Source organism: Solea solea, chromosome 7 (genome assembly GCF_958295425.1).
Source record: "Solea solea chromosome 7, fSolSol10.1, whole genome shotgun sequence".
NCBI classification, from domain to species: Eukaryota; Metazoa; Chordata; class Actinopteri; order Pleuronectiformes; family Soleidae; genus Solea; species Solea solea.
In genome coordinates, this window is record NC_081140.1 from 26,897,009 (window position 1) to 26,914,532 (window position 17,524).

At 35.5% G+C, this 17,524-nt stretch overlaps 1 protein-coding gene across 1 annotated transcript in view; it reads left to right on the forward strand.

Moving 5' to 3' along the window:
• Window positions 1–13,035, forward strand: part of nbeab (neurobeachin b) — a 306,319-nt gene extending 293,284 nt beyond the window's left edge. The window contains exon 56 of the mRNA XM_058633432.1: window positions 10,435–13,035. Within this exon, the coding sequence (XP_058489415.1) occupies window positions 10,435–10,525 (91 nt within the window). The 3' untranslated portion in view covers window positions 10,526–13,035. The remainder of the gene's footprint in view (window positions 1–10,434) is intronic.
• Window positions 13,036–17,524: the final 4,489 nt, after the last annotated feature.

Sequence of the window (17,524 nt, forward strand, 5' to 3'; positions counted from 1 at the left end):
CTTTTGTCATATTTTGGACAACATACTATACTATGACTTTTTTGTCAAATTTTGGACGACATACTATACTATGAAAACGTCATAGTATAGTATGTCGTCCAAAATTTGACGAAAACGTCATAGTATAGTATGTCGTCCAAAATGTGACAAAAAAGTCATAGTATAGTATGTCGTCCAAAATGTGAAGAAAACGTCATAGTATAGTATGTCGTCCATAATGTGACAAAAACGTCATAGTATAGTATGTCGTCCAAAATGTGACAAAAAAGTCATAGTATAGTATGTCGTCCAAAATGTGACAAAAAAGTCATAGTATAGTATGTTGTCCAAAATGTGACAAAAAAGTCATAGTATAGTATGTCGTCCAAAATTTGACGAAAACGTCATAGTATAGTATGTCGTCCAAAATTTGACAAAAAAGTCATAGTATAGTATGTTGTCCAAAATTTGACGAAAAAGTCATAGTATAGTATGTCGTCCAAAATCACCAAAAAAAGTCATAGTATAGTATGTCGTCCAAAATTTGATGAAAACGTCATAGTATAGTATGTCGTCCAAAATTTGACGAAAACGTCATAGTATAGTATGTCGTCCAAAATTTGACGAAAACGTCATAGTATATAGTATGTCGTCCAAAATGTGACAAAAAAGTCATAGTATAGCATGTCGTCCAAAATTTGACGAAAAAGTCATAGTATAGTATGTCGTCCAAAATTTGACAAAAAAGTCATAGTATAGTATGTCGTCCAAAATTTGACAAAATAGTCATAGTATAGTATGTCGTCCAAAATGTGACAAAAAAGTCATAGTATAATATGTCGTCCAAAATCACCTAAAAATATATTAGTTACAGTCAGGGGTGGGATTTGAACCGGTGTCCCTTTGGGGAGGCTAGCACCCAAAAGGGAGCGTCATAGACCACTCGGCCACAAGAATAAAGGGCTTTTAAGTTATTTTTTATCTTAGAAACACGATATATGACAAGAAAGTCACAGTATAATATGTCGTCCAAAATCACCAAAAAAGTCATAGTATAGTATGTCGTCCAAAATGTGACAAAAAAGTCATAGTAGTATGTCGTCCAAAATGTGACAAAAAAGTCAAAGTATAGTATGTCGTCCAAAATGTGAAGAAAACGTCATAGTATAGTATGTCGTCCAAAATGTGACAAAAAAGTCATAGTATAGTATGTCGTCAAAATTTGACGAAAACTTCATAGTATAGTATATCGTCCAAAATGTGACAAAAAAGTCATAGTATAGTATGTCGTCCAAAATGTGACAAAAAAGTCATAGTATAGTATGTCGTCCAAAATTTGACGAAAACGTCATAGTATAGTATGTCGTCCAAAATTTTACAAAAAAGTCATAGTATAGTATGTCGTCCAAAATGTGACAAAAAAGTCATAGTATAGTATGTCGTCCAATATTTGACAAAAAGTCATAGTATAGTATGTCGTCCAATATGTGACAAAAAGTCATAGTATAGTATGTCGTCCAAAATGTGACAAAAAAGTCATAGTATAGTACGTCGTCCAAAATGTGACAAAAAAGTCATAGTATAGTATGTCGTCTAAAATCACCAAAAAAAGTCATAGTATAGTATGTCGTCCAAAATGTGACAAAAAAGTCATAGTATAGTATGTCGTCCAAAATTTGACGAAAAAGTCATAGTATAGTATGTCGTCTACAATTTGACAAAAAAGTCATAGTATAGTATGTCGTCCAAAATTTGACAAAATAGTCATAGTATAGTATGTCGTCCAAAATTTGACAAAAAAGTCATAGTATAGTATGTCGTCCAAAATTCGACAAAAAAGTCATAGTATAGTATGTCGTCCAAAATTTGACGAAAACGTCATAGTATAGTTTGTCGTCCAAAATTTGACGAAAACGTCATAGTATAGTATATCGTCCAAAATCTGACGAAAACGTCATAGTATAGTATGTCGTCCAAAATGTCACAAAAAAGTCATAGTATAGTATGTAGTCCAAAATGTGACAAAAAAGTCATAGTATAGTATGTCGTCTAAAATGTGAAGAAAAGGACATAGTATAGTATGTCGTCCAAAATTTGACAAAAAAGTCATAGTATATAGTATGTCGTCCAAAATTTGACAAAAAAGTCATAGTATAGTATGTCGTCCAAAATTTGACGAAAACGTCATAGTATAGTATGTCGTCGAAAATTTGACGAAAACGTCATAGTATAGTATGTCGTCGAAAATTTGACGAAAACGTCATAGTATATTATGTCGTCCAAAATTGGACGAAAACGTCATAGTATAGTATGTCGTCCAAAATGTGACATAAAAGTCATAGTATAGTATGTCGTCCAAAATGTGAAGAAAACGTCATAGTATAGTATGTCGTCCAAAATGTGACAAAAACGTCATAGTATAGTATGTCGTCCAAAATGTGACAAAAAAGTCATAGTATAGTATGTCGTCAAAAATGTGACAAAATAGTCATAGTATAGTATGTCGTCCAAAATTTGACAAAAAAGTCATAGTATAGTATGTCGTCCAAAATGTGACAAAAAAGTCATAGTATAGTATGTCGTCCAATATTTGACAAAAAGTCATAGTATAGTATGTCGTCCAATATGTGACAAAAAAGTCATATGACAGTATGTCGTCCAAAATCACCTAAAAATATATTAGTTACAGTCAGGGGTGGGATTTGAACCGGTGTCCCTTTGGGGAGGCTAGCACCCAAAAGGGAGCGTCATAGACCACTCCGCCAACTAGAATAAGTGGCCTTTAAGTTATTTTTTTATCTTAGAAACACGATATATGACAAGAAAGTCACAGTATAATATGTCGTCCAAAATCACCAAAAAAGTCATAGTATAGTATGTCGTCCGAAATTCGACAAAAAAGTCATAGTATAGTATGTCGTCCGAAATTCGACAAAAAAGTCATAGTATAGTATGTCGTCCGAAATTCGACAAAAAAGTCATAGTATAGTATGTCGTCCTAAATTCGACAAAAAAGTCATAGTATAGTATGTCGTCCGAAATTCGACAAAAAAGTCATAGTATAGTATGTCGTCCGAAATTCGACAAAAAAGTCATAGTATAGTATGTCGTCCAAAATTTGACGAAAATGTCATAGTATAGTATGTCGTCCAAAATTTGACGAAAACGTCATAGTATAGTATGTCGTCCAAAATTTGACGAAAACGTCATAGTATAGTATGTCGTCCAAAATTTGACGAAAAAGTCATAGTATAGTATGTCGTCTACAATTTGACAAAAAAGTCATAGTATAGTATGTCGTCCAAAATTTGACAAAATAGTCATAGTATAGTATGTCGTCCAAAATTTGACAAAAAAGTCATAGTATAGTATGTCGTCCAAAATGTGACAAAAAAGTCATAGTATAGTATGTCGTCCAAAATGTGACAAAAAAGTCATAGTATAGTATGTCGTCCAAAATGTGACAAAAAAGTCATAGTAGTATGTCGTCCAAAATGTGATGAAAAAGTCATAGTATAGTATGTCGTCCAAAATTTGACGAAAACGTCATAGTATAGTAGGTCGTCCAAAATTTGACGAAAACGTCATCGTATAGTATGTCGTCCAAAATTTGACAAAAAAGTCATAGTATAGTATGTCGTCCAAAATGTCATAAAAAAGTCATAGTATAGTATGTCTTCCAAAATGTGACAAAAAAGTCATAGTATAGTATGTCGTCCAAAATGTGACGAAAAAGTCATAGTATAGTATGTCGTCCAAAATTTGACAAAAAAGTCATAGTATAGTATGTCGTCTAAAATGTGATGAAAAAGTCATAGTATAGTATGTCGTCCAAAATCACCAAAAAAAGTCATAGTATAGTATGTCGTCCAAAATGTGACAAAAAAGTCATAGTATAGTATGTCGTCCAAAATTTGACAAAAAAGTCATTGTATAGTATGTCGTCCAAAATGTGACGAAAAAGTCATAGTATAGTATGACGTCCAAAATCACCTAAAAATATATTAGTTACAGTCAGGGGTGGGATTTGAACCGGTGTCCCTTTGGGGAGGCTAGCACCCAAAAGGGAGCGTCATAGACCACTCGGCCAACTAGAATAAGTGGCCTTTAAGTTATTTTTTATATTAGAAACACGATATATGACAAAAAAGTCATAGTATAGTATGTCGTCCAAAATTTGACGAAAACGTCATAGTATAGTATGTCGTCGAAAATTTGACGAAAACGTCATAGTATAGTATGTCGTCGAAAATTTGACGAAAACGTCATAGTATATTATGTCGTCCAAAATTGGACGAAAACGTCATAGTATAGTATGTCGTCCAAAATGTGACATAAAAGTCATAGTATAGTATGTCGTCCAAAATGTGAAGAAAACGTCATAGTATAGTATGTCGTCCAAAATGTGACAAAAACGTCATAGTATAGTATGTCGTCCAAAATGTGACAAAAAAGTCATAGTATAGTATGTCGTCAAAAATGTGACAAAATAGTCATAGTATAGTATGTCGTCCAAAATTTGACAAAAAAGTCATAGTATAGTATGTCGTCCAAAATGTGACAAAAAAGTCATAGTATAGTATGTCGTCCAATATTTGACAAAAAGTCATAGTATAGTATGTCGTCCAATATGTGACAAAAAAGTCATATGACAGTATGTCGTCCAAAATCACCTAAAAATATATTAGTTACAGTCAGGGGTGGGATTTGAACCGGTGTCCCTTTGGGGAGGCTAGCACCCAAAAGGGAGCGTCATAGACCACTCCGCCAACTAGAATAAGTGGCCTTTAAGTTATTTTTTTATCTTAGAAACACGATATATGACAAGAAAGTCACAGTATAATATGTCGTCCAAAATCACCAAAAAAGTCATAGTATAGTATGTCGTCCGAAATTCGACAAAAAAGTCATAGTATAGTATGTCGTCCGAAATTCGACAAAAAAGTCATAGTATAGTATGTCGTCCGAAATTCGACAAAAAAGTCATAGTATAGTATGTCGTCCTAAATTCGACAAAAAAGTCATAGTATAGTATGTCGTCCGAAATTCGACAAAAAAGTCATAGTATAGTATGTCGTCCGAAATTCGACAAAAAAGTCATAGTATAGTATGTCGTCCAAAATTTGACGAAAATGTCATAGTATAGTATGTCGTCCAAAATTTGACGAAAACGTCATAGTATAGTATGTCGTCCAAAATTTGACGAAAACGTCATAGTATAGTATGTCGTCCAAAATTTGACGAAAAAGTCATAGTATAGTATGTCGTCTACAATTTGACAAAAAAGTCATAGTATAGTATGTCGTCCAAAATGTGACAAAATAGTCATAGTATAGTATGTCGTCCAAAATTTGACAAAAAAGTCATAGTATAGTATGTCGTCCAAAATGTGACAAAAAAGTCATAGTATAGTATGTCGTCCAAAATGTGACAAAAAAGTCATAGTATAGTATGTCGTCCAAAATGTGACAAAAAAGTCATAGTAGTATGTCGTCCAAAATGTGATGAAAAAGTCATAGTATAGTATGTCGTCCAAAATTTGACGAAAACGTCATAGTATAGTAGGTCGTCCAAAATTTGACGAAAACGTCATCGTATAGTATGTCGTCCAAAATTTGACAAAAAAGTCATAGTATAGTATGTCGTCCAAAATGTCATAAAAAAGTCATAGTATAGTATGTCTTCCAAAATGTGACAAAAAAGTCATAGTATAGTATGTCGTCCAAAATTTGACAAAAACGTCATAGTATAGTATGTCGTCCAAAATTTGACGAAAACGTCATAGTATAGTATGTCGTCCAAAATTTGACGAAAACGTCATAGTATAGTATGTCGTCCAAAATTTGACAAAAAAGTCATAGTATAGTATGTCGTCCAAAATGTGACGAAAAAGTCATAGTATAGTATGTCGTCCAAAATTTGACAAAAAAGTCATAGTATAGTATGTCGTCTAAAATGTGATGAAAAAGTCATAGTATAGTATGTCGTCCAAAATCACCAAAAAAAGTCATAGTATAGTATGTCGTCCAAAATGTGACAAAAAAGTCATAGTATAGTATGTCGTTCAAAATGTGACAGAAAATGTCATAGTATAGTATGTCGTCCAAAATTTGACAAAAAAGTCATAGTATAGTATGTCGTCCAAAATTTTACAAAAAAGTCATAGTATAGTATGTCGTCTAAAATGTGACAAAAAAGTCATAGTATAGTATGTCGTCTAAAATGTGACAAAAAAGTCATAGTATAGTATGTCGTCCAATATTTGACAAAAAGTCATAGTATAGTATGTCGTCCAATATGTGACAAAGTCATAGTATAGTATGTCGTCCAAAATGTGACAAAAAAGTCATAGTATAGTACGTCGTCCAAAATGTGACAAAAAAGTCATAGTATAGTATGTCGTCTAATATCACCAAAAAAAGTCATAGTATAGTATGTCGTCCAAAATGTGACAAAAAAGTCATAGTATAGTATGTCGTCCAAAATTTGACGAAAAAGTCATAGTATAGTATGTCGTCTACAATTTGACAAAAAAGTCATAGTATAGTATGTCGTCCAAAATTTGACAAAATAGTCATAGTATAGTATGTCGTCCAAAATGTGACAAAAAAGTCATAGTATGTCGTCCAAAATCACCTAAAAATATATTAGTTACAGTCAGGGGTGGGATTTGAACCGGTGTCCCTTTGGGGAGGCTAGCACCCAAAAGGGAGCATCATAGACCACTCCGCCAACTAGAATAAGTGGCCTTTAAGTTATTTTTTTATCTTAGAAACACGATATATGACAAGAAAGTCACAGTATAATATGGCGTCCAAAATCACCAAAAAAGTCATAGTATAGTATGTCGTCCGAAATTCGACAAAAAAGTCATAGTATAGTATGTCGTCCGAAATTCGACAAAAAAGTCATAGTATAGTATGTCGTCCGAAATTCGACAAAAAAGTCATAGTATAGTATGTCGTCCGAAATTCGACAAAAGAGTCATAGTATAGTATGTCGTCCGAAATTCGACAAAAAAGTCATAGTATAGTATGTCGTCCAAAATTTGACGAAAATGTCATAGTATAGTATGTCGTCCAAAATTTGACGAAAACGTCATAGTATAGTATGTCGTCCAAAATTTGACGAAAACGTCATAGTATAGTATGTCGTCCAAAATTTGACGAAAACGTCATAGTATAGTATGTCGTCCAAAATTTGACGAAAAAGTCATAGTATAGTATGTCGTCTACAATTTGACAAAAAAGTCATAGTATAGTATGTCGTCCAAAATTTGACAAAATAGTCATAGTATAGTATGTCGTCCAAAATTTGACAAAAAAGTCATAGTATAGTATGTCGTCCAAAATGTGACAAAAAAGTCATAGTATAGTATGTCGTCCAAAATGTGACAAAAAAGTCATAGTAGTATGTCGTCCAAAATGTGATGAAAAAGTCATAGTATAGTATGTCGTCCAAAATTTGACGAAAACGTCATAGTATAGTAGGTCGTCCAAAATTTGACGAAAACGTCATCGTATAGTATGTCGTCCAAAATTTGACAAAAAAGTCATAGTATAGTATGTCGTCCAAAATGTCATAAAAAAGTCATAGTATAGTATGTCTTCCAAAATGTGACAAAAAAGTCATAGTATAGTATGTCGTCCAAAATTTGACAAAAACGTCATAGTATAGTATGTCGTCCAAAATTTGACGAAAACGTCATAGTATAGTATGTCGTCCAAAATTTGACGAAAACGTCATAGTATAGTATGTCGTCCAAAATTTGACAAAAAAGTCATAGTATAGTATGTCGTCCAAAATGTGACGAAAAAGTCATAGTATAGTATGTCGTCCAAAATTTGACAAAAAAGTCATAGTATAGTATGTCGTCTAAAATGTGATGAAAAAGTCATAGTATAGTATGTCGTCCAAAATCACCAAAAAAAGTCATAGTATAGTATGTCGTCCAAAATGTGACAAAAAAGTCATAGTATAGTATGTCGTTCAAAATGTGACAAAAAAGTCATAGTATAGTATGTCGTCCAAATGTGACAAAAAAGTCATAGTATAGTATGTTGTCCAAAATTTGACGAAAATGTCATAGTATAGTATGTCGTCCAAAATTTGACAAAAAAGTCATAGTATAGTATGTCGTCCAAAATTTTACAAAAAAGTCATAGTATAGTATGTCGTCTAAAATGTGACAAAAAAGTCATAGTATAGTATGTCGTCCAATTTTTGACAAAAAGTCATAGTATAGTATGTCGTCCAATATGTGACAAAGTCATAGTATAGTATGTCGTCCAAAATGTGACAAAAAAGTCATAGTATAGTACGTCGTCCAAAATGTGACAAAAAAGTCATAGTATAGTATGTCGTCTAATATCACCAAAAAAAGTCATAGTATAGTATGTCGTCCAAAATGTGACAAAAAAGTCATAGTATAGTATGTCGTCCAAAATTTGACGAAAAAGTCATAGTATAGTATGTCGTCTACAATTTGACAAAAAAGTCATAGTATAGTATGTCGTCCAAAATTTGACAAAATAGTCATAGTATAGTATGTCGTCCAAAATGTGACAAAAAAGTCATAGTATGTCGTCCAAAATCACCTAAAAATATATTAGTTACAGTCAGGGGTGGGATTTGAACCGGTGTCCCTTTGGGGAGGCTAGCACCCAAAAGGGAGCGTCATAGACCACTCGGCCAACTAGAATAAGTGGCCTTTAAGTTATTTTTTATCTTAGAAACACGATATATGACAAGAAAGTCACAGTATAATATGTCGTCCAAAATCACCAAAAAAGTCATAGTATAGTATGTCGTCCGAAATTCGACAAAAAAGTCATAGTATAGTATGTCGTCCGAAATTCGACAAAAAAGTCATAGTATAGTATGTCGTCCAAAATTCGACAAAAAAGTCATAGTATAGTATGTCGTCCAAAATTTGACGAAAACGTCATAGTATAGTATGTCGTCCAAAATTTGACGAAAACGTCATAGTATAGTATGTCGTCCAAAATGTGACAAAAAAGTCACAGTATAGTATGTCGTCCAAAATGTGACAAAAAAGTCATAGTATAGTATGTCGTCCAAAATTTGACAAAAAAGTCATAGTATAGTATGTCGTCAGAAATTTGACGAAAACGTCATAGTATAGTATGTCGTCCAAAATGTGACAAAAAAGTCATAGTATAGTATGTCGTCCAAAATGTGACAAAAAAGTCATAGTATAGTATGTCGTCCAAAATGTGACAAAAAAGTCATAGTATAGTATGTCGTCCAAAATTTGACAAAAAAGTCATAGTATAGTATGTCGTCAGAAATTTGACGAAAACTTCATAGTATAGTATGTCGTCATAAATGTGACAAAAAAGTCATAGTATAGTATGTCGTCCAAAATGTGACAAAAAAGTCATAGTATAGTATGTCGTCCAAAATTTGACGAAAAAGTCATAGTATAGTATGTCGTCCAAAATGTGACAAAAAAGTCATAGTATAGTATGTCGTCCAAAATTTGACGAAAACGTCATAGTATAGTATGTCGTCCAAAATTTGACGAAAACGTCATAGTATAGTATGTCGTCCAAAATGTGACAAAAAAGTCATCGTATATAGTATGTCGTCCAAAATGTGACAAAAAAGTCATAGTATAGTATGTCGTCCAAAATGTGACAAAAAAGTCATAGTATAGTATGTCGTCCAAAATTTGACAAAAAAGTCATAGTATAGTATGTCGTCAGAAATTTGACGAAAACTTCATAGTATAGTATGTCGTCATAAATGTGACAAAAAAGTCATAGTATAGTATGTCGTCCAAAATTTGACAAAAAAGTCATAGTATAGTATGTCGTCCAAAATTTGACGAAAAAGTCATTGTATAGTATGTCGTCATAAATGTGACAAAAAAGTCATAGTATAGTATGTCGTCCAAAATGTGACAAAAAAGTCATAGTATAGTATGTCGTCCAAAATTTGACGAAAAAGTCATTGTATAGTATGTCGTCCAAAATTTGACAAAAAAGTCATAGTATAGTATGTCGTCCAAAATGTGACAAAAAAGTCATAGTATAGTATGTTGTCCAAAATATGACAAAAGAAACATAGTATGGTATGTCGTCCAAAATGTGAAAAAGAAGTCATAGTATAGTATGTCGTCCAAAATTTGACAAAAAAGTCATAGTATAGTATGTCGTCCAAAATGTGATAAAAAAGTCATAGTATAGTATGTCGTCCAAAATGTGACAAAAAAGTCATAGTATAGTATGTCGTCCTAAGTTTGACAAAAAAGTCATAGTATAGTATAACATTTTTGACAACATACTAAACTATTACTTTTTGTTGACTTTTTGTTGACTCTATGACAATTGTCCCCAATCCTGTTCCGTAGTCATGTGTTTAACCAAGCTTCTGTTATGTTTGCTAAAATGTGCATTTCATGTTGTGTGTTTTATTTTTGCTTCTCCTCAGGACTTTGGTCACAGGAATGGCCTCAGGCAGCATTGTGGCTTTTAACATTGATTTCAACCGGTGGCACTTTGAGCATCAAAACAGGTACTGAGGAGGATACAGTCACGAAGAACATCAGCCAACCAGGGACCTAACCAAGAGAGAAAAACTCACAGAGGACAACCAACAGAGGAGAACCAACACAGGCGAACTAAGAGAGGAGAACCAACAGAGGAAAACTTAACAGAATAACTTACAGAGGAGAACCAACAGAGGAAAACTACAGAGGAGAACCAGTGGACCTGGTGTAGCTACTACAAAATACAACATTCTCACATTTGTCTGTATTTGTTCCCTTGTTGGTTGTTTGTGTCTTGACCTGAGAAACCAGCTGATGTTTTATTATCCCACCAACTTTTGCCAAAACAGCTTCTGTGGTTCAGGGTTAAAAGTGACACTGAAATCAACTTAATTCAACAATAATTATTATAATAACAATAATATTAATAATCATAATAATAATAATAATAATAATAAAGTTCCTGTTTCAAATTGTGATGAACAAACATGTTTAAAAAAACATTTATACAACATTTGTATGACAGCTACATATCTCACTTGGAACAGTTTTATAGAGTATTTAAGTGTAAATATGAACACTGTAAAGGATCTGTTTAGAGGAGCCGCCATTTTGTCCACATGTCAGTCATGTGACCCCCACCCCCCCATGTTCAAAATAGCCGCCTTGCTCTCGGGCTCTGCGTTGGTTAGTGATTCATGTTTATGGCCATTTTGTCCGATCATTCCTCTGTGATTCAGTGGTTAAATGTGTGTTAATGTGAAAAAAACGGCGTTGGTTTGTTCATTTTGTCGTTTAAATTATAGAAAAAAAGTCGTCAAGTCTGTGAATTATTTGTTTGATAAATTATTGTTCTGAGGGGAAATCTTTTTTTTTTTAATGTTGTTGTTGAACGTTGTCGACAAAGAATCGAAGCTACTGTTCACGTATTTGTCTTTAAAACAGAAAATAGCACTAGCTTTGTTTACATGGACACAAGTAATCGGAATAAAAAAATATATCACGTAAACGTGCCACTTTGAAAACTCTGATCCGATACAGCACATTCGGAATTAAACATCGTAATGCTGGTTATGTGTTTCACTGTGGCCTACTTTACGCCTGGCAGTAATGCATTTTCTGTGATCGGATTACGATCTCAGAAAATGTAGTAAATCTGAAATTGAAAAAAATCAGAATTGTGACTTAATTCTCAGAATTCTAAGAAAAAAAAAGTTGCCTGATTGCGTGAGTGTAAATATGCCAGAGGACGGATTGTTGTCCCATCTGCTAAACCACTTTGAGAGGTGGTCAGTGGGGGTGAAAATACGTGGGCCGGATATTTGTAAATGTGGGTGTGTACGTGAAAGGTAATTACAAATAGTTTCTTAATTGACAAAAGTTTGAACAGATTTTTGTTATATTAACAAAAATAAGGCATAATTCTGTGATTAAATTTAGAATTCAGAGAAAAAAAAATCATAATTTGGGGAAAAAAACGAGGAAATCTTCACTCTCAAAAGACAAGAAAAGTCTAAAATGTCAATATTTAACCTGGTAGTAGTAGCCTGGTGTATTTAGTGACAGCCTTGCTGAAAGCCGGTGATCATGAGCCCAATCACTGCGCTCTGCTCGCGCAGGAAGCACTGAACGATTCGGTACGTTCAGAAACCAAGTAGCGTCGAGTCATGCTCAAACTATATAGTGGAAAAGCACCAATAGTGTGTGATTAGCTCGGAAGAAGTGTCTTTTGTTTAGGAGAGGCTGCGTTAGGCACGAGTGAGTCAAGCTACCAATGAATTCAAGAAGAGTAGCTAGCTAACTAGCGGGTAAACCACTCTGTTTTGTTTTCTCTGGTTGACGCCGCAGCCTCAGGGTTAGCTATTAGCTGTTAGCTGCAGCAGCAAGGAAACAAATCCCCCATCTTTGTTATTCCACACCGCAACGCCCACAATATGACATAAATCCCATCCCAAACAAGAGGGCTGGTCTGTCTCTTTTTTCAGAATCGACGTCTTGTGTCCGCGTAAACGTAAGCTACCGTCACTCACGCGGTTCCCGTTTTTCTTTTTTTTTCCCAGCTCGACTACTTTTGCACAAACTGTTTAAAAGTCATGAACCTGCAGTGACACCACGTATTGTTAAAGCAATATTCACAAAGTTCTCCGCTGCGACCACAGCCGATGTTTTTAAAAGCAACGTGAAAGCGACTGCGCCTGCCTTTAATTGCTGTCACGAGCAGTCGCGAGCCGACGGTTTAAACACAAACAAAAATATGCAAGTTATCTTTGTGTTTGCATTGTGATTTCTTCTTTTTCTTTTGTTTTCTGGCGGTGCCGAGAGTCACCGCCCGACCTGAAGCTGACGTCGTTGCATGAAAAATACGGAAGTCTTTGGGTTTGTGTTCTGTTCATGTTGTCAACATCTCTTTGACGAAAAGTAAATAAATAAATGAATAAAACTTGTTAATATGTAAAAACTCGGTGGATTCTGATGTGGATTCAGCAATACTCCAGTGTCAGGAGTATTTTTGTACTCATTTATTAGTCAAAACTGCGTATCAAATTAAACTAGATTTCCGCAATTCCGTGCCGAAATTTCGAGTGTGCCTGCAGTTCTTGCGGCATGTGTCTTCGCGTGCAGGACTTGTGCTGGTAAAGGATTGAGTGGTATTTTGGTGGAATCACCCTTTGAAAGAGAATAACTCATAAACCCCTCCCACTCCCTGATGCCCCCTCCCCCTTCCAAACACCTGCGTTATAAAATCTAAAAATGTGGATTGAACCTTTAAAAGCATTTAGACAGAGTGGTATTTTGGTGGACTCACCCTTTAAAAACACCAAGTTTTAGAGGAGATAACAAGACGGATCAGAGAGGACTCAGACGCAGAGGCCTTTTAATTGTCTTTATTGGCACTCGTAAACAATTCTCAAGGCAGGTCCTCTTTACTGAGGAAAAACAAAAGCGTGGCTATGAAAACCTATAACAAATTGCGAGCGCAACGCTCTACAAGAGAAACGTTGTGGAACTATAAACGCGGAACAAAAAAATCACTCCGAAGAGGAAACATACTCGGACTAAGGTTATCATGTAAAACTTAAACAGAAAACTCTCCAAACGGAGGAAAACACGGCTCTAAACACTTCAAAACAAAAGCTAACTCAAAAGCACAATCCTAATGATTGGCGATCCTTAACCAACTAAGAATGAGATAAAAAACAAAACGCAATCTAAATGATTGGATCTAACTAATAAAAGGTAAGTCACAAGCCTAGTGATTGGAGTTCCTTAAAGGCTGTGAAAATTAACAAACAAAAAATCTCTCCCAAGGAGGAAAACAAAAGCTATAAATCTTAACTAAGGTATCAGCTAACAGGCTATGATAAGAAAACTTACAAAATAAAGCATCGCTCACCAAGAGGATCAAAAACTTGAGGATTCTGGGGCTGTGACGAGGCGCTATGGTGATCAGGCATGGACGAAAACACACTGGCACTGAAACGGGAACAGGGAGTTTTTATAGTCCACATGGCTTAATTGTCAGCAGGTGTGTGTAATCAGGGCCGGCAGAGGAGGGGGCGGGGCAAACTGCTGGAGTGACAGGAGAGAGGGAGAGAGAGAGATTCACAATCCCCTCTGTTTCCCATTCTCACAGAGAAAACAGCATGTTTTAAAGTTGTCATATCTCAAGAACGGTTGATGATAGAGATAAAATTTTTGGTTTGTGAGCGCCAGGAGGCTTTCAGCAGCTCCCATCTCAAAATTTGTGACAAACGGGCGTGAATTGACAGAGAAATCACAGTTTTAAAATCACCCTCATCTTGATTTTCCACAACTCCAAAGCAGACATTTTAACATGGGAGTGAATTGAGACTGTGACCAGAGTTCTCTGTGCTTTGAGGTGATTTTAAGAAAAACTACAAGTCATATGAACATGACAAACACACACAGGGTTAGACGACAACCATGGCAACATTTTGATGTAAAAATTGTCTCTGTAGGTTGGAAATTGTGGGCAGGAGAAGAGTTTGTTTAGAAGTTTTTCTGATTATTTTGCTGGATCTTGCTAGAGTGTGTCACTCTAGCTCACACCTAACGACCACACACACACCCATTATAAAATCAGAAAGCTTTGAAAAAAAGTACAAAACTTAAACTGCGATAGTTCAAAAACCGTAACATGTATCAAAATGTCGACTTAGGTCAGAAAAGTCCCAAGTCTTGTGACCCGTTTAAACTTCCAACCACGTTTCTACGTTAAAGTATGACGACACTGTGATGCTCCAAAGCGGGCTTGGTTTTTTTCGGTCTCCCATCCACTTCAATGTTAATTTTTGTTCAGTTTTTTGTAAATATTATCCCAATGGTTATATGAAAATCTTAGAAAAGTCATAGCACACCATTCCCGGTCAAGGCGCACATTTTGATATAACTTGTGTTGGGGGTTTCTCAAAGATGCAGGAGGAGTAGCGTGCCGAAATAACGGGAGGGCGCGAGAATAAAAAGCAGAACTAGATTTCCGCAATTCCGTGCCGAAATTTCGAGTGTGCCTGCAGTTCTTGCGGCATGTGTCTTCGCGTGCAGGACTTGTGCTGGTAAAGGATTGAGTGGTATTTTGGTGGAATCACCCTTTGAAAGAGAATAACTCATAAACCCCTCCCACTCCCTGATGCCCCCTCCCCCTTCCGAACACCTGCGTTATAAAATCTAAAAATGTGGATTGAACCTTTAAAAGCATTTAGACAGAGTGGTATTTTGGTGGACTCACCCTTTAAAAACACCAAGTTTTAGAGGAGATAACAAGACGGATCAGAGAGGACTCAGAGGCTTTTTAATTGTCTTTATTGGCACTCGTAAACAATTCTCAAGGCAGGTCCTCTTTACTGAGGAAAAACAAAAGCGTGGCTATGAAAACCTATAACAAATTGCGAGCGCAACGCTCTACAAGAGAAACGTTGTGGAACTATAAACGCGGAACAAAAAAATCACTCCGAAGAGGAAACATACTCGGACTAAGGTTATCATGTAAAACTTAAACAGAAAACTCTCCAAACGGAGGAAAACACGGCTCTAAACACTTCAAAACAAAAGCTAACTCAAAAGCACAATCCTAATGATTGGCGATCCTTAACCAACTAAGAATGAGATAAAAAACAAAACGCAATCTAAATGATTGGATCTAACTAATAAAAGGTAAGTCACAAGCCTAGTGATTGGAGTTCCTAAAAGGCTGTGAAAATTAACAAACAAAAAATCTCTCCCAAGGAGGAAAACAAAAGCTATAAATCTTAACTAAGGTATCAGCTAACAGGCTATGATAAGAAAACTTACAAAATAAAGCAACGCTCACCAAGAGGATCAAAAACTTGAGGATTCTGGGGCTGTGACGAGGCGCTATGGTGATCAGGCATGGACGAAAACACACTGGCACTGAAACAGGGGAACAGGGAGTTTTTATAGTCCACATGGCTTAATTGTCAGCAGGTGTGTGTAATCAGGGCCGGCAGAGGAGGGGGCGGGGCAAACTGCTGGAGTGACAGGAGAGAGGGAGAGAGAGAGATTCACAATCCCCTCTGTTTCCCATTCTCACAGAGAAAACAGCATGTTTTAAAGTTGTCATATCTCAAGAACGGTTGATGATAGAGATAAAATGTTTGGTTTGTGAGCGCCAGGAGGCTTTCAGCAGCTCCCATCTCAAGATTTGTGACAAACGGGCGTGAATTGACAGAGAAATCACAGTTTTAAAATCACCCTCATCTTGATTTTCCACAACTCCAAAGCAGACATTTTAACATGGGAGTGAATTGAGACTGTGACCAGAGTTCTCTGTGCTTTGAGGTGATTTTAAGAAAAACTACAAGTCATATGAACATGACAAACACACACAGGGTTAGACGACAACCATGGCAACATTTTGATGTAAAAATTGTCTCTGTAGGTTGGAAATTGTGGGCAGGAGAAGAGTTTGTTTAGAAGTTTTTCTGATTATTTTGCTGGATCTTGCTAGAGTGTGTCACTCTAGCTCACACCTAACGACCACACACACACCCATTATAAAATCAGAAAGCTTTGAAAAAAAGTACAAAACTTAAACTGCGATAGTTCAAAAACCGTAACATGTATCAAAATGTCGACTTAGGTCAGAAAAGTCCCAAGTCTTGTGACCCGTTTAAACTTCCAACCACGTTTCTACGTTAAAGTATGACGACACTGTGATGCTCCAAAGCGGGCTTGGTTTTTTTCGGTCTCCCATCCACTTCAATGTTAATTTTTGTTCAGTTTTTTGTAAATATTATCCCAATGGTTATATGAAAATCTTAGAAAAGTCATAGCACACCATTCCCGGTCAAGGCGCACATTTTGATATAACTTGTGTTGGGGGTTTCTCAAAGATGCAGGAGGAGTAGCGTGCCGAAATAACGGGAGGGCGCGAGAATAAAAAGCAGAATAAACGCGCACGATTACAAGAGATGCCTTGCAGCGCAAGGCATTCTAGTGAGAACCCTAGGGTTCTCACTAGAATGCCTTGCAGCTGCAGGCACTAATAAACGCGCACGATTACAAGAGATGCCTTGCAGCGCAAGGCATTCTAGTGAGAACCCTAGGGTTCTCACTAGAATGCCTTGCAGCTGCAGGCACTAATAATAGCACACATTTCTTTATCAAGTTTCATATTTATCAACTGGGTCTTATTTGTCAACGATATTTTAATCTCAGGATTAAATATTCATATTTATGAACTAGGTCTTGTAAATGGTATTTTAATCTCAAATGTTACATTATAGTCAAATACAGTTTCAAAGCATAGCTTTTTGGTTCATAAAATGGCAGAAAATTGTAAAATAAGTTCAGTTAAAATGAAAATGAAGCGGAAAGAACATGTAGAAGAATGGCATCTAGTGATAATTAATTTTATCATTATGGTGTTGAAAAAGATCTTATTTGAAAACAATATTGTAATCTCAGTGTTACTTTATAGTAAAGTAAATTTGCTCTTTGGTTCATAAAATAGCAGAAAACGTGTTCAGTTAAATGTCTTAAAGGAGCCAAAAC